The 26,965-nt window shown below is 35.9% G+C and overlaps 1 protein-coding gene across 2 annotated transcripts; it reads right to left on the reverse strand.

Annotated features, from left to right (window-relative positions):
- Positions 1 to 26,498, reverse strand: LOC106114285 (synaptic vesicle membrane protein VAT-1 homolog-like). Of its 2 annotated transcripts, none has more exons than XM_013307419.1 (9): positions 26,113 to 26,498; positions 8,365 to 8,494; positions 7,207 to 7,422; positions 6,285 to 6,436; positions 4,699 to 4,802; positions 4,427 to 4,482; positions 3,572 to 3,766; positions 3,220 to 3,442; positions 1 to 2,172 (listed from the first exon to the last, which is right to left on the reverse strand). In XM_013307419.1, exons 1-9 carry the CDS (start codon positions 26,361 to 26,363, stop codon positions 2,141 to 2,143), a joined length of 1,359 nt encoding a protein of 452 aa, XP_013162873.1. In that variant the 5' UTR covers positions 26,364 to 26,498; the 3' UTR covers positions 1 to 2,140. The 2 variants fall into 2 exon arrangements, with proteins under 2 accessions (XP_013162873.1, XP_013162872.1); XM_013307418.1 differs by having other exon boundaries at positions 3,184 to 3,442.
- Between the last annotated feature and the right edge of the window lie 467 nt (positions 26,499 to 26,965).

Genomic DNA, 26,965 nt, shown 5'->3' on the forward strand with positions numbered 1-26,965 from the left:
CAGATCATACATATTTATTTATCCATTTCATAGTATAGATATCACACTGGCCCGCCCTTACAAAAATAAATGTGTAATACAAACAACGACCCAGCCTGTTAAAGCCGGCTGGTGTGACGGCGCAGGTTTCTCGATCTTTAGAGTTCCGGCGGCAATCAATATTGGCATCGCTAATCCCTATCTGAAGATATCTAGATCTACAGCAAATTCTTGACACAACCACAAATGGCGCGGTCACCCCAGCCCGGTCGACTATTGAATGTCAGATATTCTTATAGAAGAAGATATTCAGATAAATCTAAACCATTATACAGGTTGATATACACAAGATTAAATCAATAATATACGTTTACGTTACGACAAATTCGCACATATTTGACACATAAAGCGAAGAATATTAATGATAAGAAGATTCAAAATAGCTTAAAAGATTTTGGTCCGAGACACTGAAGCGAATAGTATCCCGCGTACAAGAAACTAGCACCAAGCCACCATACAACAACGACAAGGAAGCAGCGGCGACGCGGGGACGCGGCAGTCGCGGACGCGCTAACGCAAACTATGCTCGTGCTAAACACATCCAAAAAGGTAAAGGTACATATAAAAATGCTAAGAGAATGAAGTCTCGAGGGAATGCATCGGTCGAACATACATTGCGTCAACGCTGCGGCAGGTTTATTGTTATTTGAGCAGAACGCGTCGGTCGCGGCGGTCGCGGCGGAACCTCTACGGCCTCGTTACACTTCGGCGGTTCCGGACTACAGTCAGCCTCTCACTGATTATTTTATATCCGTATGATATGTCTTTACAGATACATCGTTCTCTAGTACTGAGTACACTACGACCGTACTGTACATTATGCCGATAAAAGTATACTTACAATCTTATCAAAACGATCGTTACGGAAATAGTTTAAAATATGCTAGTTTTATCAAAAACAAATGCAGTGAATATTGGTATCAAAATATTATCCTAATATACGTTGTGTGAGAGTTATTATGGTTAGATATGTGATATATTTGTGTGTAAAGGTACGTAAGAAAACATTTTATATCGAGAGATCTAATCGTAGTCATTCGGTTACAAAAATATGACTTATATCTTAGGTGCCATTGATTAAGTTGAATTTTATTTGAATTTTTAGACTGCTACGGTACTTCACAATACGTTAGATTCCAACGAGCTCGTCCCATAAGAAACTATCTAACGCGCCTCGGAGGTACATCGAGACGTCAAGCCTTGATCCGATCCAAACTATACCCCACAATGACCGGTGCACAAGTTTAACTTTCAGGGGAAATTTCTTAACTAGAAAATAATTTACAAAACTTCTAAGTATAAAAATATAAATATAAAATACTAAATCGCATTTTTAGCTCAATAGAAAATAATGTCATGTTATAGAACCGCAAAATATTCGACACACCTACTACAAAATATCACACGTAAGATTGAAGATAGAAATATGAGTGATGTGCAGCAGCGGGGGCGGAGTGCGGGCGGCGGGGCGTGTAGAGGGGCGAGGGGCGCGGGGCGAGCCCGGCCTGGGTCGGGTCTCAAGGGCCAAATTTTAAACATTTACTAATAAAATATTAAAGCTTAACATACATAAACATTAAGCATCTCTGCACCTTAGATATATAATAGCCATTCAAAATAACTGCTGATTAAAATATCTCATCTTAAAATAAGGTCTTAAACATTAAACTATAAAAGATTTGTGAGTTTAAAAACAATCATAACTTAGGCCAGATTAAAAAAAATTAAACCGTTATAGAATTCATTGCTAATTCGCTGTCCTCTGTCAAATCCTATTTCGTCCGTTAATTTAATGGAAATAAAAAAAATAGAATGTGGTGAAAAATGGAATACGAACTAAACTAATTTAAGAATAAAAATTATCGACCATGTTCGATTCTGTTAAATGTTTGAAAGCTATAAAAGAATTGAACAGGGCCGCGGTCAGACTTATTTATTTTAGATTAAACATAATAAAACATGAGGCAACACAGTAATGGCGGCCGCGCGCGCGCGCCGTGTGCAAGCGGTGGCGGTGGCGATGCGTGCCATCCTAACATCAGCTTCAACTCTAAAATAATGAATCGGCGGTGGTTCGTTGGCTCCAGGCTTCTGGACGAATTCAGCTAGACTCCTTCTCTTTCTCCTTCGACTCTGAAAATGTAATATTAACATAACAGACACCGTATACATCGTAATTTAAAAAAAATCACATGAGACCCGCGACAATTTGCCCATTAAGTACCCAGTAGGTTGCTCAATAAACGAAAATCGAAATAGTAATTTGGGTCGATCTTGTATCACACGGATGAGATTTCCGCGCGGGATTGAACTTAGCTTTAACATTTTTATTGCAATTGCTTTCTATTTTGAATAGCTTTAAATGACTTGGTCTAAATACGTTAAAAGTTGTCACAGCTCTGTAGCTTGTTTGAGCAACATTTAAAATTAAGCATATAAAGCTATTTATTATTTATATGATAAAGCTCTTTGATATACTTTGTAAAATAATTTGCAAAGTTGTTTTCAAGCATATAAGAGCGTATTAATATTGTTTGATACATGCTATCTTCCGAGATCGCATTATCTCGTTTGCTTTTAATGCAAAAACAATGCCGTGTATCTATAAACGTCTTTTCTGCTAAGCGTATACTTAATTTTATTTTTCAAGGTCGTATGACTCGACTAGTCATAACCAAGCCGACTAAGCGCACATTTTGAAAAAATAAAACAGCCTTCAAATTTTTATCACATCCTTAATGATCGGTGATTTATATTTATCTATGAAGTGATTTCAAGTGAATGATAAAGCTTTGGTGTCACTATAATAGCAACTCTATCTATTGAGTTTGAATAAATATATCGACCCATTCGACACGGAAGGTAACATCACGCAAAACTTTCGGATAAGTCGATATGTAAATCAATTGTGTACACCCTACGCAAATTTCATATAAAAGCTGCTGTAAAACTGCGTTGAACAAAGCAAAGTTAAAGACTGCTTACAAGGCACCGTCGCGTGACGATGAAGCCTTCAATGTGCGCTTAATCAATTGTGTAGTTCGAAAAAATAAGCCAAAATAAAAATGAATAATTATAAATAGATATACGATGTAAAGCGTCTACACAACTACACATGCCTGGTCACATTAGTTCGAGACTGACCTTCGTCACTGTTACCGTTAGTGAGTGGGTCCTCACCGTTCTTCTCGCCGTTCTTCTGGCCGTCTTCTGCCGCCTTCTTGTCTTCGTCCTTAGCCTCCTTGTCCTTCTTCTCTTCGGAGCTCTCTTTGGCGGGTTTCTTCTCCTTGCCGGCCTTGCCCTTGGCGGGCGTGGCGGGCTTCGGCTTCGGCTCGAGAGAAGGATCGAGAACTAGCTTGCCAATGTTCTTGCGATCGTGCATCTTCTGCATAGCCTCGCCGACCTAAAGTTATTGAATAAAAATTAAATCAGGCAACATAATTAAAATATATAAAATTAGCCCGAATACCACAGAACCACAGTCTCACAAATTCATTTAAGCATTAACTGTGTTAATCCATTTATGACTTACGTCTTCAAGTGCCCAGGTGGAGTCAACGAGCGGCTTGACCTTGCCCTGGCCCCAGAGCGCGAACACGTTGTCTACAGCGCGGCGCACGTAGTCCGCACGCCCGTGCTGGAAGAGCAGGTGCCGCAGGTTCAGCCCTGCGAGGCTCTTGTTCTCGTCGAACAGCTTGATCGGAGACACCTTGTCCACTTGCCACCACTAATAATTAAAAATAAACCATAAATAAAGCGAGAAGAGAACATATGACACGTTGACCTTTACGCTTTTTTTAGTTGATAATTATTCTAGACTAAGATCCAATTGAGAAACTTAATATTAATGATTGCTTTATCTAAGTGGGAACATTAGTTACAGTACGGCGAGATTATATTTAACAAGCCTAAAAACTTGAAATACTTTTCATTCGTAAAAGACATAAAGTATTTTTAACAAACCCTTTATATGTTTTACTAGTAAAACGCCATATTGACTAATGTAAGTAAATAAATACATATACAATTTAATATCTTAATAGTAACTATATAGCAGATGAGTAGATAACTTCTTAAACAATATTAAAACTTCATGCGCATAGATTAAAAACATTTGGAACGCGCTGAATATTTGCGTAAACCGTGAGTCATAGCTGAAGTGTACATTGAGATCAATACCCCAAGTATGTTTACAACTACACGATTTTGTATCATTCTTTTAAACTTAACAAACGCTATCTGCCTTTCCCACATTCGGGATAGGCTTTTATCATCAGCTTAAGATTATGTCTCTTGATTCAAATAGTTCCGAGAGTGGAACTACTCTGGTATATTGAAGAATATTATAAAAATAATAAAGAGGCATATAAATCAATTGGAAACTCACAGCACGAGCAGCGCTAAAGAAGCTCTTGGTCTCGCCGGTCACGATGTTAGAAGAACCTGTTACGAACGATCACGTTAACACACTTTAAGATAGAATAATACAAAGAGAAAACTAAGTTACTGATTAATGTAACATTTTATTAATACAATTTTATTACATCTGAAAATACTAAATTTAGAATACCATAATTTATTTATAGCTTGAACAAATATCTTTCTTCGTTTTTTAAATATATTGCTTATGTGTCTATGGTTGTATTGGTGTAAACTTACCATAGAGAATATACCGGCCCATTGGCTTCAGTAACTGGTAGCCACGGTTGCATTCCTCGCCGCACAGGCAGTCCAGCACAATATCCACACCATCAGGGGAAATCCTATCAAGCATATATAGAATTAGAATAAATCCAATAAAATTGGAGAAAAATTGGGGAAAACCTAAATCGATTTTTTATAAATTAAGTCATTGGTCATCAAAGTCGTTAGTTTATCTTTTGACATGACATAATCCTAGTGTTAATGTTTTGCAAAATAAAAATTAGAAGAACTATAAAATGAAAGCCAGTTCAAAGTGGTCCAATCGCGTTAAAGTCTCGATAGTTTTAATTTGGAACGCACTCATATGGACCTAATGAAATCGAATTTTTTCGATAAACCTTTCCCGCCGACTTCCTCTCGACCATTACTTAGAACTGTCTGTTTGTTTACGTTGAGATTGTGCGGCTCGGGATTGTTTACGTTGCAAACAACTAAACCGTTATAAAAATATCTTTGTCTATTTACGAGTCTTAAACGCCCCGTGGCCCCTACCAAGCAGCTGCTGCGAAGGGAATTATAAATGGAACAATTAGCCCATAGTGTCCATTTAAATTGAACTTTGAATTTATCTCTTGAGATAAACACGCGACAACTAGCTCTGAAGAAAACGATAGCACCAGGGGTCAAGATATATTTGTCACTTTGAACGCACGAGCTAGATGGGTGGTACTAAAGTATGTGGCTGTAATAATCATCAATTAAAACATGGGATCTAGAACAATTGGTTGATACAGAAAGAATGCGGGATCTTTGAATGAATAAAATCCAATTAGCTAAACTAGATGTCCGTCGTAATGTTTGAGGAGGAAAGGAAGCGAATGTCTCGCGGCTACGAATTAGTCACACGGGAAGGGAATTTAATTGTTAGAGAATGTAATGTCATTTTAACAAGTTCATAATTAATGTAACGAACCCTTTAATTAATAATGAGAACACTCTGTTAGTAACTTTTAAAACTAAGAGTAAACTCATAAATCATGCAATCTGTTATAATAATATGTTAAAACTTTTTATCAATGCTAAAATTTTAAAGTACATATTGTTTCATTATTATAACAATTATGTCGATATTTTGAGAGCAAACAGTAAAGTCAATATTTGCTGCTATAATAACACAAACGCGCAAATGCTTTAAATAAATGTTCTTTTTGAGCGCGCAATGTATACAAGATGCCATTAGCGGTGCGAAGGGCCGCGTTGTATTGCTCAGTTCATATTTTTAGCGCACCGATTTCATGATACAGTCCTTCTCCATTTTTACATTTTATTTTAAATTTGAATTAATCATGATCTGACTCATTACTATGTTTATATTAATGAACAAAGAGATAAGAAAAGTAATAATTATGAACGCTTTATGAAGTCAAAAGTTGGAACAGCTTTCTAATAACGACGTTTAACTTAATATAGACAATTGTTAGACTGTTTAGGCCGGCAAGGCTATCAAGCATCTGAATAAAGTTTTCTAGCTTTTAAACTGTAATAACTACAGGAGATAAGATTTTTTATATTATTTTGAATACTGCAATGATGTTACTTACTTTCTGACTTCATTGGTGTAATCGCTGCCCCTCTCGAGTAGGTGGTCAATGTTGTTGTTGTTGGCCTTAAGCGCTTCGTGCTTCGTCTTGGAGCACACGCCGAACACCGTCACGTTGTCTACGGTCTTTGCAAGTTGCGCCACGGCTTGGCCCTAGACAATTACAATATAACTTTACAGGATACCACTACACCAGACTACCAAACTTGAACTTAACTATCCTTTGATAAGTTTAAAAGTTTATGACTGTTGTATTTAACTACCAATAATTGTTTTTTAAATAATTTACTATGTTAGTTTACAATATTGCGTATGTCTGAGTAATTATAGCCAACGAAGATTTCGTAATTACCGCTGTTCTATTACTTGTTGCAGAAACCAAATGTATTAGTTAAAATATCGTAGTAGAAACTTAACAAGTTATAATAATGAACACTTAAGAAACGACCACGCCTTTAGAATGTTGTTAATGTTTAATTAGAAGTTCACTGACACGTTCAACTGTTGACGTCATTGACAGTGATAATTACAGCTAATTATAACTATTCTCGTCTAATTCACTAATTAGTGCAAAAATTTGATTTATTTACACTACAGTTACTACAGAAATAGATCACAGCACATACAATTAGTTAAAGAAGAATGGAGAATAAAGAATAATACTTATTTTTTCCTTAATGTTACATATTTTTGTACACAATGGGCAGCGGTCGTTAAAAACCTCAAAGTTCTTGTTCTGCTGCCCGCAAAAAGCGTGTCTAGGGTTTCAGAATAAGACATGCCAAGACACAATTTTCGATTTATTACATTTGTACCTAATTTCATAGATGTTAAGAAATCCTAGAATGGAAAGAGAAGTCGGGATTTGTGTTATATGATAGAACCGCTATTGAAAGTAAGCAGCATAAAATGTTAGTACATACCACGCCACCGCCGGCGGAGTGCACGAGTAGGCTCTTGCCCGGAGTGAGATTGGCCATCTCGAACAGCAGCAGATAAGCCACCACGTAGTTGGTGGTAACCGCCACCGCATCCAGCGCAGTCATACCCTCGGGCAGGGCGTACACGTATTGAGCTGGCACGGAGACCAACTCCGCCCATGCTCTGTACTCCGGAAGGGCAACTACTTGATCGCCAACCTGAAATGTAATTATCATTAGTCTTCTTATGGTTCTCATTTGTTAACACGTTACATGCCAATACGATTTTCGTATGCAAGTGAATTCACAAAGCAAGCACTGGATGAGTTGTACAGATGAGAGATTGAGACAAAAAAGATTACCCTCGCGTAATCTTTTTAAAAGAAAATATTCAACAAACTCAAATAAAATAGCTATAGTTGGACATAAAATATATCGCGTGTACAGACACTATTAGCAGCATCCTTCCTTTTATAACATAATATAAAAATCACTACAATCAACATAAACATTTCCTTGCGATTGCAGAATAACAGATGCTCTCTAATTACATGTTTTCTAAAATGATGTACATTTTATTACCGTTGCCGTTTCAACCTAAATTTTCATTATAATTAAAATTGAATTAAATATTTGTAATATTTAAATTATTGTTGGAAATATCTACAGTCTTATAAATTAAGATTTTTAATTTGTAACTTTTCTGTTTTTATATTTAAATCATCATCGTCAGCTCACTATATGTCTCCACCGAGGGGCTCGGAGCCTACCCTAAGTTAAGGGTGATTAGGCCATAGTCAACCACGCTGGCCAAGTGCGGGTTGGTTGACTTCACACATATCTTTGAATTTCTTCTCAGATATGTGCAGGTTGCATCACGATGTTTTCCTTCACCGTAAGAACGTCGGATAAATGTACATATGTAAATCGGAAATCGAAAAACACATTGGTACATGGCGGGATTCGCACTCAGGACCTGCAGATTGCAAGTCAAGTGCTTAACCACTGAGCCACCAACGCTCTATATTTATATTTAGATACTAACATTATTTTACCGTTTTCTTTAATTTTTTTCAGAGAACTTATATAATATTTAATTCTGGTGCAAATTAAAGTAAAATATGTCTATTCTCTTTTGAGTATTAATAACTGATTACATACCTTAAAGTTGGTCACCCCCTCACCAACCTGCTCGATCTCACCAGCGCACTCAAAGCCAAGGATGAATGGAGTCTTTGGCGGGGAGTCGATGGCACCCTGACGCACTATCAGGTCTTGGAAGTTCAAGCCACTGTAACAAAATATACACAGTTATTAAAAGGTTATTGTCACTAACTTAATATGGAACTGTAATTAAGTTTGGGTATTTCTAACTGTGTAATGACAATATTTATGTCATTTAAAAGTAACGGTGTTGCCATAAAAACCATAGGTAAGTTAGAAAATGAAGATTCAAGGTATTGTTTTTCTTATTTTCACAACAGAGGAAAGTATTTTATATTAGTTTAAGATTTATAAATCTGATATAAAATCAGTTGAATCCAAACATCCTTTGGTATGTATAAGAAGCGTCTGATAATAAACATATGCATTGAAACTCCATTGTTATCTATTAATATTACCAGAGTTAAAGAACACCAGACGACGTAGCGGGTAAACTGTTTATACGTTGCATCGATCGACAGCGAGTACCGAGATTCTCTCCCACTTCAGACGTACCGACACCAGACACCGTCATGTTCCACGGCGGGAGAAAAACGGAAGCAACGCATGCGCAGAACGCCCGCACCTACTTAACGATCATCAATTGCTTATTGTATAAAGTACATGGTACCAAAAACACGCAGATAGAGAGTGATATGAAACATTTTACCAATTTTGAACAATGACATCTACTAAATACACACTAAAATATCTCCAATCAGGATTGGAATTTCGTAGTTTGTTTAACAAGCTAATTCTAAAAATCTTTGTAGTATTTTCGATTTTAATCGTTATAAAAAATCGATATTCACGATCGTTTCATTCTCACTTATTATTCACCGCGGCCCTTCGTGTTTATGAACCTGCGTATTCAATAAGCACATCGCCTAATTAATGGGCCAGGAATGCGGCAGACGATCGCTATAATGCGCCAGAATACTGCCTTGATAGTCATCACCAGCTCATTTAAATATCAATGTGTCAATCGACGTCGATATGCCGCTTGCGCAGGGTTGACGTGTGTTGACCATTGTAATCATATAAGCCATACGAAGGGCCAAACGTTTATAAATCGTATACAAATGTTGTCATCAGTAAATTCTTTATGTAAATAAAATAGCTCTTTAAGTTACTCCTTCATTTTTATAACCCACCACAAAAAAATCAAGGTGCAAGTCGTGTTTTAATTGGTTATAGTTATAGGGAATTACAATTTATTCTTCCCAAATCTTAAGTTAAGTAAACTAATAATATGAACTGTAAATGTTAAAAAAAGCTTAACTTTGTACTATAAGCATAATCTTTAAACTCTTTTCGCCAACACAACTGGAGGTAAATTAAACATTTAGAAATGTTTCCATGTTGTGATATAAGCATAACAATGTTATGAACGGACCATTTCTATTGATCGCCGGAAAAACAAGCCACATTGACGATTACAACTGTAAACAAGACATCGGAAGACAACCGTGGATCAATATTGAATGGTTTTGACAATAACGCATTTAACGTTTACATATCGATTCGTAAACTATATTTTGCGTGTACATAACATTAGAATCTTGTATAGGTGTTTGATTTCAAAAATACGTATACATGTTTGGTAAATGTATACATATTTATGTAGTTGATTGTATTAAATATTGTATAATACATAACAAATTGTATACATTTGAGTACGTATTTGGAACACACAAAGTAACACTGTAGATGATTCATTCATCATTCGCACCCATCCATAACGATATAAATTTCTTAACAAAATACGTTGACATGAAACATTTCAAACAGTTTGAACTGCGCAGTTATACGACAATAAATATAATGTTTGCTGGCATGTTAGTTTTCTTATTAATATTACCGACGCGTCTCAATTTAATAATTAAGCTTACTGCTCTTTATCCCTTCTGGTACTCTATTACTCTAACGATGATAACGTGCTTAATTATAATTTGACGCCATTTTGAATTCTCGAAACGCCTTCAAATCAATTTGAATGCCCTAATGTACGTGTTCCGCATATAATATAAATAAAAATAAAAAGCTCAAAGTGTTAATTGAGTGTACAAGAACGCTTCACGCGTAACGGAGATAATTTATTCTTCAAAAACAAATACCATGTGAATAATGAATGAATCATTCGTTCGTTTTCATTGTTTACGTATTTAAATTTGTCATTCGTTCAATTCTGTGGAAGGGGAGCCGCCAGCGCAGGCCGGGTCCCCTCGTTTTATCCGATGCCTACGTCGATATTCATGCACTAAGTATATTATGCGTTTATTCACGAACTTGTCCAAATGCCGGACGCCCCTTATTACTGTCAATAAATAATCTACAAAACGATGCACGTATGAATGAATTTCCAAGTGAATCAATCATGTCAAATACATGCTTCCTTTCTTTCGAGTCCAGATTCTCTACACGACTCAACCTTGAGACTGACTTGAGATAACTACAGTTCTGAATTGTTGTAATGACATGCGTTTATTTGACAGATGAATAGAGAGAACCAGAACTCAGGAAGCAGTGAACGCAGGTATAAATAACGTTGCTCTGACTAGCTCAAGATTCGAGTGCCCGCATAAGTTGATATTGGATAAACTGCCGAGTTGTACGTCATGTCACAGGAAAAAAATCCTAGTCTCATATCATCCTGTCGAAGCATACGGGTCGCAGCCGAGCTTCGGAATGTTAATCCGCGATAATCTCCCGACGTCGACTGCGTTTCCATTGTACTCGTATTGAATTTAACAGTCGTCATGCTACCTGATCGTTTATTCAACAGTGACTCGAATGGCTTCCAATATCGATAGTTTGTCGCGGCGTGACTATACATTCAGGTAGAAGATTAGTTAAAAACTTTTTCAATTGTATATGTATACAAAATACAGATTTTTAAATGCATGTCTAAAGAAATCGCTTAACGATCAATTTATAGTATAACTAGCTGTCGACCGCCAGTCCGTACGCGCGAAATTAAAAAAAGTAAGTATGCCCATGCGTTCTTTCTGACTATATATCAAGAACTATTGAGCCGTTCCAGAGAACTCTCCTAACAAACAACCATCCATCCATCTAAACTTTCGCATTTATAATATTAGCATTACTAAGTTTTATAAAATTTAAATTCGTAGCTACGTCCAAATTGTTTTCCATGTAATAAGTATAAATATTTAAATTATAGCGAGAGCTTTTCGTTTAATTAAATTTATTTTCGTGAGTGTAATTGGAGCCGGGTAGAGTACATTAGAGTTTCAAGTTTCGTTGCTAATTGCGTGTCGCTAACTCCTCGTGAAAATGAGGCCTTGGCGCGATAAAACCTAATTCATTTTCCTAACGGTAACGAACCTAAACAAGTCAACAACCTCGTCCACTTTAGGTTTTTACAAACTAGCAGTTCTACAGAAACTAATTGCCATGGTATAAGGTAATTTATTTAATAAATAGCTGAAATATATTATTTCATACAGATTAAAACTGCTCAAGGAATTGTAACATTTTAAAGAAAATCTCATAAATTTAAAATTCAACATCAAGGTTAGTTATTTTAAGATATTTAAAATATATCATCAAGTACTAATTTAAATAACAAAATATTGTAAAAGTATTTCTTAAAATAGGACATTAAAGTAAGCAAAAGTATAATCAAATTACATTAATGACATCAAGATTGAAAGCACTCGCAACCCTAGCAAAGCGATAACACGATTAATTCGACGCATAGGATTTCTATTCACGCTATACAAAATGCTTAACGCATTATTAAACATAGCCGGAATATTAGAAAATCGGTCTGAATAATTCCATACACTCCCTCAACTATTGTATTTTGCACCCCTATTTCTAAGTAAATTTAAATAGCGGGGTAGAAAGGTCGCGCCGGGTGTCGCGACGGCCCGGCGGCGTCGAGGCGCTGGAGTAAATTGCCTTTAGCTGCGACTAGTCACGCAATAATTACGTGGCAACACTATGACTAAGCTAACCATATTAAGGTTCATTGTGGAACACGCTCTGAAATTACATGAAGGAAACAAAGATATTGAAACGCATTGTGATAGAAGTTAGGAAAAGTTCTAGAGATACCTTTAAACAAACATCAATCTATACATCCATTCAAACATTCGCATTTATAATATTAGTAAAATGTATTTTTTGCTTTGAAAAATTTTAACAATTTATATAATTGTATTTAATAAAAGATTTTTTAAATGTATTTGATTATTAACAAGGGAGTTATATGTTATTTACATAAATACCAGGTTAATTTATGCGCCATTATATACAGACAGGCTCGGTCCATTTTAATAAGACATTGGAATGTGCGACTTCCGGCGCGGCTCACTTCGGTGGGTGATTTTAATCATTGCAATAATGTAATGTGAAGTTAGGGCTAAGTAATTGCAGCGTATTTATCACAAACTGTCTAAATATAATTAAAAATAGTAAAGAATTACCTAACTTATAGAAATTATAGTATTTTTCAAATATCGTATAAATCGCTGCGCAGAACCAAATTTTTGGTATAGAGAGTAGTAAGAGTAAGGGAAGAGGGCACTGCGTAGCCGCCAATATATTTAAAATGAATTAAACCTTTATATTCACAGTTGGCTACTGTCTTTGGAATTCTCCCTAACTTATTTAAACCCTATTAAGCTTCGAAAGTGTTGGGTGGCGATTGCTATCTACGATGTATCCTCTCCACACGAAAGAGATTTACTTTGTTCATTAATTTTATTTAAAAAAAGAAGTCGGATTTAAGAAACAGCCTGATGCAGTGAAAAAAAAACAATTTAACTTGTACGGCATGTCTCGGAGTGTGGGAAAATAATATTTTTTAACTTAATTTACAATTGAATGGTCTAGAAATATATTTTTAATTAATTTTAAATGCAATAAATAATTTTTTACACATTTTATTTAAAGTTTTTGTTAAGTAAGTACGTTTTAAGTAGGTAGGTACATAAGAGTTAAACGATACCACTGGAAATGTCACCAATTTTATACAAGAAAATAAAATTGCTATGACTTCATACTAATATTATAAATGTGAAAGTTTAGAATGATGGATGGATGTAGCTTATTACGTATCTCCAGAACGTTAAAATGGAACTCGCTGAAATTGGCACAGATACAGAACATTATTTGGAAAACCGTGCGGACGGTGCCGCTTGCAATTACTGGTTATTACATAGATAATAGATATGTCTCTTAGATATTTATTTAAAATATGCTACAGATTTTCCATAATAAGTAGTATATGATTTCAGTGCAAACTAGACGACGTGTTATTAACGCGCGGAACTTGCGCAAGTCGGGTTTCGATCCACACAGGCCGCCACTTCCACGAAGCCCCTGCGACGTACAACGATGCACACTTCATCGCACAATAACAAAAATATTGCATTTCGCTTACCGTCTACATCGATTGCCACTTTTTGCTGAGAAAGTATAATAGTATAAGTACAGTAAAAATTTGAAACTTTTATACTATTTTTAATGCTGAAAACAACGTTGTTAGTGTAAACAGCATAATAATTTTTTACTTGCTTATTTGACATTCCTTATATCGTAACAAATATTGATGATTTTCTTTTATAGGTCTACTTCCATATTTCATAAGTATTATAATACCTAAACAGGATGAATCTCCAGGTATAAATAAATAATTACATCCTCTCCATTTTAGTTTATCGGATAGATTATCAAATGATTAGATAATTAATAGGTCATTAAATGTAAAAAAGAACTCCCCGAACTGGTTCCTAGCATACAGTTTTCCGATAGAGGTAAACAAAATCTATTTTATCGTATTAACAAGTACATTTTCAACAGCACCGCCTCCTTGTATGTTATCATTAATATTAATCTGAGAACTGAGCATTCCTTAGCCCGTACGAGTACATTAGTGTCATTCCACATGCGTCATACTGCGTTGATTCGACCGCGGCGTGTTCGCGGTCTGTAACTTGATAGACACGCTAGGCAATACTTACGTAAAACTTAGCGTACATTGCCTACTTGAATACACTTCTAATGTTCTATTTTGTTATGACTACGCTTATGATAAAACTGTTTTCAACTGTCTACATTTATAGTTGTGCATTTCAGTTTTTTTTTGTGCCTGAATTGCCACTGTTTGCGTTGAGGAGGCATTTACAGCTTCACCGGGCTTGAGGTGGCCGAGCGCAGATGGCACTTAGCCTAAACCTCGTTTAAGAGTAACTAAGCTCGAGGGCTCCCTCAGGAACCTCGGCTCGGGCCGTTACTTCGTTATTATTACCGGATTGGGTGTGCATTTCAGTTAAGCTGTATTTTATTTATAGATATCATCATTTTATAAATATCTTGGAAAATTGACAATAATATTTCAAGTTTTGAATATAAAGATCGATTTGCAAGCTTAAAAATTTCACGAAAATCAGCTTAAATCGTTATGTTTATTGTTTTGAATACAATAAAATTCTATTCATAAGAAATATTTTTGTTAATACCGGGTAATTAACAAATATTATCTTTAGCAAAACAGTCCAAACTAAGTAAGAATTCTCAGGTTATTTGTATAAAGCCAGGTAACTTTTATAGCAGTCTTGGGAGTTTAAAACAATAGCATGCGCTCCGGCGTCATAAAATGTAAGCATTGGCATTCACCCATTTAATATGATTTAGTTGGTAATCCTAGTTTCTTCGGATATAACAAAGCTTTGTTAATAATATTTCAGTTTTACTTAGAAACTCTTTTATCACATACTTCAAATTCCAGCAAAAGAATTACATTCATTTTAATGCGTTTTATTTAGAAAAATAGTCCTCTGTTGGTTTGTTAACGTTTCTAAAATTCGTTTGATTGCTCAATATTATTTTAAAACTTCAAAATATCTCTATAAAAATATGTTTGTATGTATGAAGAATTTAAACTCTGAGATATATACTCAACGAACTAGAAGAATGAACAGATAAAAAATACGTCGATGAGTGCTTACGCACCGAATGGAATTTACAAGTTCGCGTACTTTATGAATCATTTGTATTCCGGAGGCATCGACACGTTAGCCATCTAATCTATGTACCCGGCGTATTATTTATATACGCAGGAAGTTGACGCTTCAATTCCTCGCCTTTTATAATCTGTTAATATCCACAACTCAACTCAACTCATGTTCAGTGCAACAGAATATGCAATCACAAAATAAGAAAATAACAAGCTTGTGCCTTGTTATTTGCTACTAGCGGTCGCCCGCGGTGTGCAGGCGAGGCATTAGATAAAATACATAATTAGTAGCCTATGTGTTCTTCCAGACTATGTTCTACATCTAAGCCAAATTTCAGCGACATTCATGCAGCCGTTCTGGAGTTACCTTCAAACAAACATCCATCCATTTAAAACTTTCGCATTTACAATATTAGTAAGAAGCAATTAAAAAAAATCATAGAATTTTTTTTTGTTTTGTCGCTTTTTAAGATCTAATTCAGTTTATAAATACTGTTTATTTTATATCGTAAGAATATATAAAGTTATATAAAATTTGAACTTATGTTCGTCGTTGTTACAACTTACTACGCAGTAAAAACCAACAGAACATAGGACAATATGGCGGACGGTTTATTAAAAAATGTCATGATTCATAAAATGCATGCGCAGAAATATTGTGAACATTTTTGTCGAACTGCCTGCGAAGTAACACATGTTCATAATTCATAACACATACCCATAATAATGGACAAAAATGTATGCATTAGTTGTATATTTCGTGCTGAATGGAATTGTGTTACTGTGTCGAATACCTCAAACAAAACATACACTATTAAATCCTACATTCCACCAAGTTTAATACAGTCAATATTTTATTGTGTTTTTCAAACGACATATTAACATGCATTCTTTAAAGAGTCACGTCACTTAAGGCTGCATATTGTGCTTTGTCTGCATAACCGCAATAAAGTAATGTATAAATATTTAGTCGGATTCGTGCAATGCTGTACAATATGAGTAAATACATTTTGTATTTATTTTAGGGATGGCAAAACTATCTTTGATTTAAAATTTACCAAAATCAAACAGGGTTGACAACTGTATTAACCGATATTCGTAAAATTTTGTATTACAGTCGCAATATCGACATAATTTATTAGATTATTTCTAGAATAGTTTTAGTGGCCACCGCTTTGTTTAACAATAAAGTAATCAAATAATTTGGAAGGTTATAGCAAACGTTACACAATCAGAATATAGAAAGAGTAGCCGGAAATCGCTTTCCTGTTAATCCTTTACAATAGTAGACGCCGACTTCCCTTAACAGGTTAAAACACCTCGGAAGTAACTACACTGGGTTTTAAAATTGATTTCCGGCTAGCGGTTTCGGCGCCAGTTCGCATGTAATTAGTGATGTGCGGTTATCGGCTTCCGATCTATAGTGATGAGCCATGCAACGTGTGTTGCCAGCTATGGTAAAAGCTTTTTTATTATAACCCTAATCGCGACTGCCATATAAAATTGTGTTCGTGAAAATATGCAGCTATTATGCGAATGTAATTCCGCGTATTTTAAAGTATTTAGCCGCAAATATTCTATTACTATAACTGATGGTAAAAAGTAAGTCCTTTGAAATTTTTTAAATGGAATTGTTATTAACTATTTTAATACAAACACTACAATATAATTCCTTTTATTTAAGGTTTATGCAATAATAAAAAAAAATGTAAACGTATTTTTATCGATAATTTTTTTATTCAAAGTAATAAAATTTATAATGGACCATGTAATCATTTTAACTACCGTTTAGCATTATGTAATAAAATTGGTGTAATGGGCTGTTAAAAACGATTTAACCTCGTTTACACATCTTGCACGTTGATTCAACGTTACTCACAGCTTTAGCATTCGTCACACTCGTCCGCATTAATTGACCGCTCAGGAAGTGTACTTTCATTCCACAGATGGGTGGGCATTGCTATGGGGTGACGGCAATTCCGACATGAATTCCGAGTCAACGCACTTTGACCCTCAATTATAGCCCCCTCTTCAAATCGACCAATCTTACTCCGTAGTTTTATGAGGCCGATATAAAACAGACTGCAACATTTGATAACCAATCTATTTCGAACGCCTAACAATAAAAGGCGCTTTTGTCGATATTTTTACTTATATTTTATGCTTCAATAAAGTCACGAGAGAAAGGCGCTTTTTGCTTTCGGTTCGGGTTTCATTGCGGTTTTATGATTTTTTGTAAGAAATCATCTTTGGTGCTTGGAAACGCTATATTGAACTACGATGACAAGTGAATGTGAAAATATACAGGTCTTTTGATATACGTAATTTGTTTTTTATATACGTTTACAACGCATTTTATATTGTATTTAGTAATTTCAAGCATTCCAATTTTAAATGGTACTATCAAAAACTACCTTTTAAGATTAAGTAGTTTTTCTTTAAGTTTGAAAACATAACTTTAAAGATAAATGTAATTATTAGATGTGGTATAAATAGCATATTACAAACACATGCAGTTACATTGTTTGGTGTTATCGCCTATGACATCAGCAAACAAAATTTATTGATAGGTCCATTTGTTTTCGACAGTCAGAACCACGTTATCGGACTTTCTCAGAATTGACATCATATCTCTAAAGATAACGCGATGCATTTGTGCAAGACCATACTAAAAGTATATAAAATACCAAGACTATGTAATTATTGACATTGTTTCAAAGATTTTGTTTATGTTTACTTAAAATTGCGTTATACTGGATTACAATAATCATAATATACCAAAAGTTAATTATTATTCGTGTATATCAATATTAATAAGTTAAAATAATAAGCTTAGCTTAGCTACACAACTTAACAAAGTGTTGACCTTAAAACAGTAACAATTAATATACAAAAAACGACATTATAAAGACAGAATAAAAGTGTATTATAAAATGTTACATCATATAATAATGCCTAATATAGAATGAAATGTTAACTAACGAGTTACAGATCGTACCGACGGACCCGCATCCGAACATATGCTGGTACAAAAAAAACGACACGAACATAACGCCCTCGGGTCGGGCAATAAACAGAAAATCATAATAGCGACAGTCCCGATGGCACACAAAAAACACTGGGACATTTATTTATATTATTTCAACAAAAATCGCCTTCCACAAGAAATCTATCTTGTTGTCTTTCTTGGACAGATTTATAACTAATGAGTGAAATATAAAAATACTTCAGGAAATCCGGAAGTTCTTCTACCAATTGACATGTGTCTTTTAAGTATTAATCTTTTTTGCCTTTCCTGAAACTTCACACACTTCCATCGAAGTCATCAAAATAAACTATAGGTTAGTAGTGTCTTTACGTAATTAATATATTTATTCTTTTTATAGAAGAAACAGCAAATCAAAATGATGTCATATTAAAATTATCTGCAATTACTGCATCATTTTTATCAGACGTTTAAATTGCCTGATAAATATAATTTATCTAGTGCTAATATTTATTCTTTGAAATTTACTAATAAACACTTATGATTATTATACATTGACACTACTTTAATAATATAACGTTATTCTAATAAAAGTTACTAAAAATAATTAGTATTTATTATTAAAAAATCCTACGTATTTGAGATTGATGGTCACTCTACATTTGATCGTTTTAAGGCGTACGAACGGGAGAAGGCTGCGTACCACATCTACGTTACTAAAAATAGAACCGCAATTGCTGGGCCACCGGAATTTGTACTCTAAACACTAATGCGCGTATCCGAGGCACACCATTCTGAGGATTCCGGACTTATTCATTAACTATTGTACTTAATATTTAGCACAAATATTAATTTAAAAGTAAAGTGAATAAAAGATATGGCAACATTATTTTAATACTTATTATTTACTTTCGTAGAATTCGTAATAAAATTTATAAAAAAATTAAACTGTATACTTATTCATAGTTTATACTGTTAGGAAGAAAATCCGACACTATACTGGTGTATCGGCGCAACATTGGTCTTATTAAAATGTCAACGTTTATGTCCCCTCACTTATCAATCTGACACTTGATTTGGTAACGAAATCGCGCCATTCGCGCCAAAGGATTCTAACTAATAATGTCTTAAAATACTAATATCTTTTTATCTCAACAACACCTGTATTAACAAAACATTGCAACTATTTGTATTTTATGAAGTTTGTTAGGGAAATATGTCAAAGACATTTGCGTCATTCGTCTACAAACCAAGTGAAGAACAGCATACACTGTTGTAAGTATATAAAACATTGTTGTCAAACATTATAGATATCAGTTATTTACGTGTATTTAAAATTGCTTGTTACTATCTCCTCTCAGACTTTGTAATTTTCTTAATATAAACAATGACGGTGTTATTATATCTGTTACTAGCTGAGCCCGTTTCGGCCGCGTGAAATATTGCCTTCGGGTAACAGTTTTAATGGCTTAGGCTAAGTATTTTATTTAAAAATTAAAAATATTACATCAAAAACATATTAAACTTACAAAAAATCACATAAAACTGACATATTCCCATACTTTTATCTTCTATTCTCTATTATTACTTTGCACCCTTGAGGATTAAATTTTGAGATTTTTGAACGTCATTTTTATTTATATAAAAAAGTGAGTTTCAAGCTTTTAACTGTAAAAATGACGCATGAATAATATTAGTAATGATTTTTTTATAATATATTGAAAAAAAAGGGGGAATTCTTTATGTTTCAATAGGGCAAGAAGAAATAAATCTACAATTTGTAAAATAATGCAATTATAGTTGGTAATTCTATATATCTTTAGCTATATACTGGAATAATTCACTTACAATGAACTATACCGGTATGTTAGAGAAATTAATGATCCTTGAAAATGATCCTTGCAAGTGGCTGCGTCTGATCCGATGATAAATTATTTCATAGCCGGGACAATCTTGCTCTTTATTTATGGAAATAAAACAATCTACAATGTCATCTGGCTCGTTCGTTGTAGGACTTCAAGTACATAATCCGACATGAAATTTACTGTTCGTAATCCTTGTGTGTCACTACTGTTTTGTAGGCAATGTAAGACAGAACGGTTATGTGTATTACATGGCTGCTCTTCCATTTTCGAATTTTTTCGAAACGAATTTTCTCGTCAAAAGTTATCTTTTAATAGCAGCCCACCTAGACAAACTACAGTTTCAGATTTTGATTTATTATTGTAAAGAAAAAAGGTTTTAATCATTTTATCTTTATCATCGTACAAAACAAATTCTTAACTTAAAAGTCCTCTAATAATAAGAATGTGATAGAAAAGTATTTAAATAAACAAAACAAACGAAGTTACGAAAATCAGTTAGTCTTTTGTTTAATTAAGTAACGCTTGCCGCACTGGTTAATAACAACGGACACATCTTTCACAAAGATGCTGTGGACCTTCCATTTATTTTATCTCACTTTTTACGACGTGCGCGGGGACGAGGCGGTGTAATGGATTCCGGGAGACACCCTCTGTAAGATGTCGAATATTCAATAAAAACCACTCCCGACCTTATTTACTTTACTTTAATAAAATTGAAAATTGGCAAAAGTAATTTAGAACGTTCATTTGCCTGTGCCTTCGAAACGAGTTCATCAACGCAATGTTCTCCATTTTAAATATTAAATGATAAAATTTTTAAAACTAAAACTACTAACGGGAACTTACATCTTAAAACTTTTATCCATTGCCTTATTCATTTTAGCAAACGTTGGTTACTATTGCGTCATATTCCGTTAGTGAAGAAAAAAGTATGGGACAAACTAACACGTTGTCGGAAATGAATCCTAGCTGAAACAATAGATCCCGAATGGATCTCGTCAAAGTTAAAATAAAATACGAAACACACATGCTTTTATACATTTATCGAGGAGGTATGGTTAATGGGCGCTTTAAAAAAAACAAGCATCGGCGTCGAAAGACGAAGGGCCTGCGGAGATCGGTCGGGCGAGGCTCGGATAGGGGACGCGTCGTATTGATCCGTCGCTCGCCTCCCTCCCGCGCACCCCTGCAAACCCCGCCGCACTCACCCCCGCGACAGACATTACGGGAACTCGAGCCCTCACCCCGGACGCACCGCCGACTCGCCGTCACCCTGTCACCCCGAGCCGACGCAACCACACCCCTTTTTCATGCGAACGAGTCATGGGATTTTCCAATTCAATTTACCCAGCAACAGAAAAAATTGCCAGCGTAATGAACGTCAGCAAATATTACCTAGGAATACTAAACCCCGTTCTAGCTATCAGTCACTATTGATTATACCGATCGAAAACGGTAATACGCATCAGTCGCGACTGTTGAAAATTCTAGAATAAAAATATACTCAAGAGCTTTAAGAGTTAAGAAGGGTCTTATTCGGTGATTTGTTACATGTCAAGTGCTTCGAATTTGTAAAAAAGGAGTATTAAAAGAATGCGGCGAAGTTAACCGCCATATATAGCGTGGAGTTGATTCGATTATGGTCACAATAAGCGACGAAGCATTTTGGTAAGTTCAATGACTCCACGAACAATGTGGCCGCGCGACCCGCCCGCCGCCGCATCTGCTGCACGATCAGGGATTTCATTTCATCTGACACCACATGTCCTGACGCGCGCCGCTTCCGTCTGACCTCGAAAACGTACCATTACTTAAACATCTTCCCACTGTTCGTATTGATTTCCTACACTAAAGGGAATACAATCTTTTTTCTCTCTTTTTCAATATTTCTTATCACATTAAAAAGGATTCGATATGATGCTGTACATCTGTCAAATATCTGGTCTCGTGTTGTTTTTTTTTGTTGTTACGTCATTGACGTTAGCGGGATGTATTAACTCGATTATTTACCACTTATCAGGTGATCTATTACCACTTTTTTGTTTATATGTGTACTTTCTACTTTTTCTACTCAACCCTATTTCTTTAATACGGGGCATAATAATACATTGTTTACATTTCATTTTATCGAGCTATAAAAACTTATCAAAAACCCAGTTGATAGGACAAAATTATGAATATTCAATATTCAAGGTCAACAGAATCACAATAAAACGTGATAAGATGAATAATATTGCTCTTAATATCTGAATTGATCAATGATTTGAAGAGAGTGACATTAAGTTGAATGACTCATATTTAGTGCAAGTTGAGTTTCACAATACAAGAATATGTTACTGGCGCATATTACATAGTCGTTCTAATTATGGTATGTTATACTACTTATACTTTATATCAATAAAGGAATACAGATATAGATAGTAAATAAAGGCAAATAGTGACATACAAGTACGAGATATCGCATCTTGAATAAACACGGTTGTCGCTAGATTTGATTGATAGACGGTCTACCAGCTTGTCATTTCCAGATTTATATGTCGTTTGTGATATTATAGATGACGTTTTGTTAAATAAAATACGCAAGAAATCAATTCATTTTTAAATTCCACTAACTTAAATTGTTTTTAACATCTTTTTTCTTGAATTTGATGTGATTTATATGCGGGTTTGTATGTTAATTTAATTTTCAATCTGTGCCAAAACGGCTTATTTTGGTGATTGAGGTTTCATTCGATTTCATTCTCCGCTTATAGGGTAGTTGTAGTTTAAATTAATTCTTAAGTAGGCAAAATGTCAAGACTACTAAAATTGTTTATCAAATGTAAGGAACTGATACGCGGATGAGTCAATCTTTACAATTCATAAAAAATATTTACAAAGAAATATGAATGACTGTAGTTATTGGACATTAATCATTCAATCAGATAATATACCCGTATGTCGAATCGTTATAGGGGCTTAATGGAATGTGAATATAGGATGTTCTACCAATATATTGAACATCACAATTGACAATTATTAGTGATAATTTATCAAAACGTTACAAAAGAAATAAAAGATTAATGTGTCATACCGTTTTCGCTTATCTTTTTTTGTAATAGATTAATAAAATATGCAAAAGTTACCAAGACGAAAATACAGACCTCGCGTAAAAAAGCAACAGTTAAAAGTTTAAATTTTTTAAATATTATTGCAAAAAAATTTAAGTAACAGGTATTTAATATAATTTCATACTATAGTTCTAATAAGTTATCTACAATAGTATACGTTGTTTCTAGTTCACCCACTCGGTACAGCATTCATTGCGATCACATCGAGTTCTTGTGATCGAGTTTACTTCGAGAACATGACTTTCTAGTGAGTCATAGGAAGAGAGCTATCTCGCGCAGACGCTCTCAATAAGGAAGAGGGTAATAAACAAATTCATCTCTCCCATCTTATGCGGCTTCGGAGCCCGTTAAATGCACAATACTGCACTTTATATACCTTAGTAGGAGGCCCACATCTCGAGGGGCAGAAGCTAATTTTAGCATCTAAATTGATACGCCCAACAAAGGCGAGGATGTGAGCAATTAACACGCACTTTTGTTGCAAGTACGTCCCTGTCACTACTTTATAAAATTTCTGCTTGATTTTATATTTATTTAAGTTTATGTACACTATTGTGATGTAAAATTACATAAGTAAGATAATGGATATATCGTTAAATCAGTCACGAAATCTGAATGTGATTCAGTGAGAAATAAAACTAGTTAATTAACTTCACAACATACCAACGATATAATCAACTGCTTTTTTTCTTTATTTAATCATTGTTTACAGGTATACAGTAGGACGTCCGAACTATTATTAACAATAAAACAATATATTCAACACATGGTTATTACTGAGCGGTGTTCCGATACGTTACGGCAATTACGATAATACTAGAGCAAAGATTAAGTAACAAAAAACAGGTCCACAATTAGGTACATTTTCCATCACGGCCATTCAATTAACTCTCCGGGCATAAGTAAGCTCAATACAAGGGCGTGAGTATCTGGATTGTTCTCGGAAGTCTACTGACACCGACGTGACCTAATTGAATATAATGCGTCTTTATACATCGCAATGATCCCTTCGAGAGCTCTATACAAAAAGCCTGCACCATACGCACCCATCGATCCTTAATAGGATGAATTTCATTTTATAACTGTTACATATCATTATTTTAATAGGCGTATAAAACAAGGAGGCCCTTGTGTGAGTTTTATAACCGATAACACTGGCCGATTGTTTAGATATTTTCTTCGTGTTTACGTTGTTTCTATTTTAAGTTGCGTTACGACTTACAAGGCGTCGTGTGTTGACCGGAGCGACTCAAGTTAACGTTCTCTAGTGCATGTGTTGCACTTACATGAATGATCGTTATAAGCCGTGGAAGTCACGGCCACAACGTATAGGCGACTGCGACTACTACGCTAGACAGGTATTTATTTCTAACGTCTTACGCTCAATGTCTTGCATAATGGTTATTTAATTATAGGTCAATAGACTCGGCGTAAGATTTATTTCATTCGTAACAATCGGCCACAATCATGATTTTTTTGAGTAAACTTAAATATAATTAAAATTAACCACGCTGTAGTTGTCAAAGTTCTATTAAAAATAACCGAATCAAGTTTGATTATGTATTTTAGTAAAGGATGAAAGAATCAAGTAAGGAATAAGCTCGACAATGTGGAATATATCCAAGAGAACCGGGCGGTTTGCAAGCAGGCGGATCATATTTTCGCGGCAGCTGGTGCCGTGTATGTCGCGGTCATTTACATAGTAAGTCCACGATAAGCGAGCTAAATTTAGCACGAGCGGGGATGCGCCCTGCGGCCTGCGCTCTCCGCCACCTCGCCTGACACCTACGCACCGCGCCGGCACCGCTTCCACTCCCTACGACCGCGCCGTCGGCCCGGCCCAGCCCATCCCACCTCCGACGCACGACCACGAGCCGGAATCGACCCGTACAAAAAACCACACGAACTTTTCCTAAACTTAATTATGCTCCCCGAATACAATAACTTACGTACACTATTGCTCCAAACTAAGTGGACACTTTATTAAGCCTGCTGCCGACCGCAGTTAAACTTTACGAGAAATATGGCAAATAAGTCATGTGTCGTGTAAGTAGACTGTCGACGCGGCTACTTCGTCGTATTATCTCAGCCACTGGAGCGATAAAAAAACGAACAAAGAACAATATCTTGTGAAGTTCCCCTCCCTTTCTCACGAACTCGATCTTTCAGCTTTTGCGGGGTAATTATTTGCCATACAAAACGCTGTTAATTACTATTACGGCTATTTTTATTATTAAAAATTGGCGATAAAGTGAAAAATTACGCAAAAATACAAAATATTGATAAAGGAGCTAAAACGGATTTCATTATTGGATTTCTTTGTCCTTGATGTAAATCCGGCGTGGGTTTGCATTGGATATTGAAAGTGTGCACGCAGAATTTTTATACGCTTTCAGAGCAATGCAATGCGATGGGCGACGCAGGCGACGCGCTCCGGCAGATGTCGGTGAAGCGGACACCGAGCGAACGGGACCCGCCCGCCGCCGTCGGCCACTGGGTGACTAGGTGCGAATCACCGCCCGTAAAGTTACGGTGGCCTTCAAGTAATGTGTAGTAAAAAGCCCGGCACCGGCACTTATCTTCCTGTCAATATTTTGTTGCAGGTCGTTATCGTATCAAAAATTGATACACCGCTGTCCATTTTATCAATCTCTAAATTAAAATTTTAAAAGCATCTTTTAACTTTTGAGATGACAACTGAAAATGTTAACAAAACACACATAAAGAAAAATATTGAACTCAAAATACAATACTTACCAAGCTTTTACACGAATCAGCACCTCGCCCTCTCCGATAGTCGGCTCCGGTTTTTTAAGAATCTTGACGGTTTTGAGACCACCGAAGCCGGTAAGGACGACAGCGCGCATTTCTTTGGGCGGAGGGGTCTCTTTTTCTTTCTCCTCGGATGCCTTTTCGGGAGTCTCCTCCGGCGGGGTTTCGGTGGTGCCATTTTCAGTGGGAGTCTTCTCCGCCGCAGGGGCCGCCGTGGTTTCTGTGCTTTCCGTCATGTCTATTTAATTTCTGTAAGGGCTGCGGTGTGAGCGATGCGCTTAACAGACGCGTCGAGAATGAGCCCGGGTGAGTAAGTGGCGGAAGCCGGCCGACGAGACGACGCGTCGCGGAACGAATGAGTGGAGGGAAGGGCGCAGCGCGCGCAGCGAGGGTGCCCGCGGTGGGGCGCGCGGAGCGGGGCGCGGGCGGTGGGGAGCCGGCGGCGAAGGCGAGGGGGCTCCCGCACGCCACCGCGCCGCGAACAGGTGGCCGGCACCATCCCCCGCCACCCGCCCGGCCGGTTCTCCTCGCCCCCACCCCGCCCGATTATACTCGACAGAGTCTACACAGAACCTGGATTAACTTTATTACACCGTGGCCGACATAAAAGCCTATACAATATGTACTCTACCCACTCCTCGGACTCCCGAAATCGCGAGTGCTTGGTAAACCGAACGTGACTTGGCAACAAAATCAATTTTATACGAAAATATAACAAAGAAATCGATACCTTGGTTAAACATTTTAAGCATGGAACATGCTAATTTAGCTTTTGAGTCAAAAACTAGGAATGAATATGTACGAAAATGTAAACATCAAATATCGTAATACAAAACTA

Source organism: Papilio xuthus, unplaced genomic scaffold, assembly GCF_000836235.2.
Source record: "Papilio xuthus unplaced genomic scaffold, Pxut_1.1 DF828142.1, whole genome shotgun sequence".
NCBI classification, from domain to species: domain Eukaryota; kingdom Metazoa; phylum Arthropoda; class Insecta; order Lepidoptera; family Papilionidae; genus Papilio; species Papilio xuthus.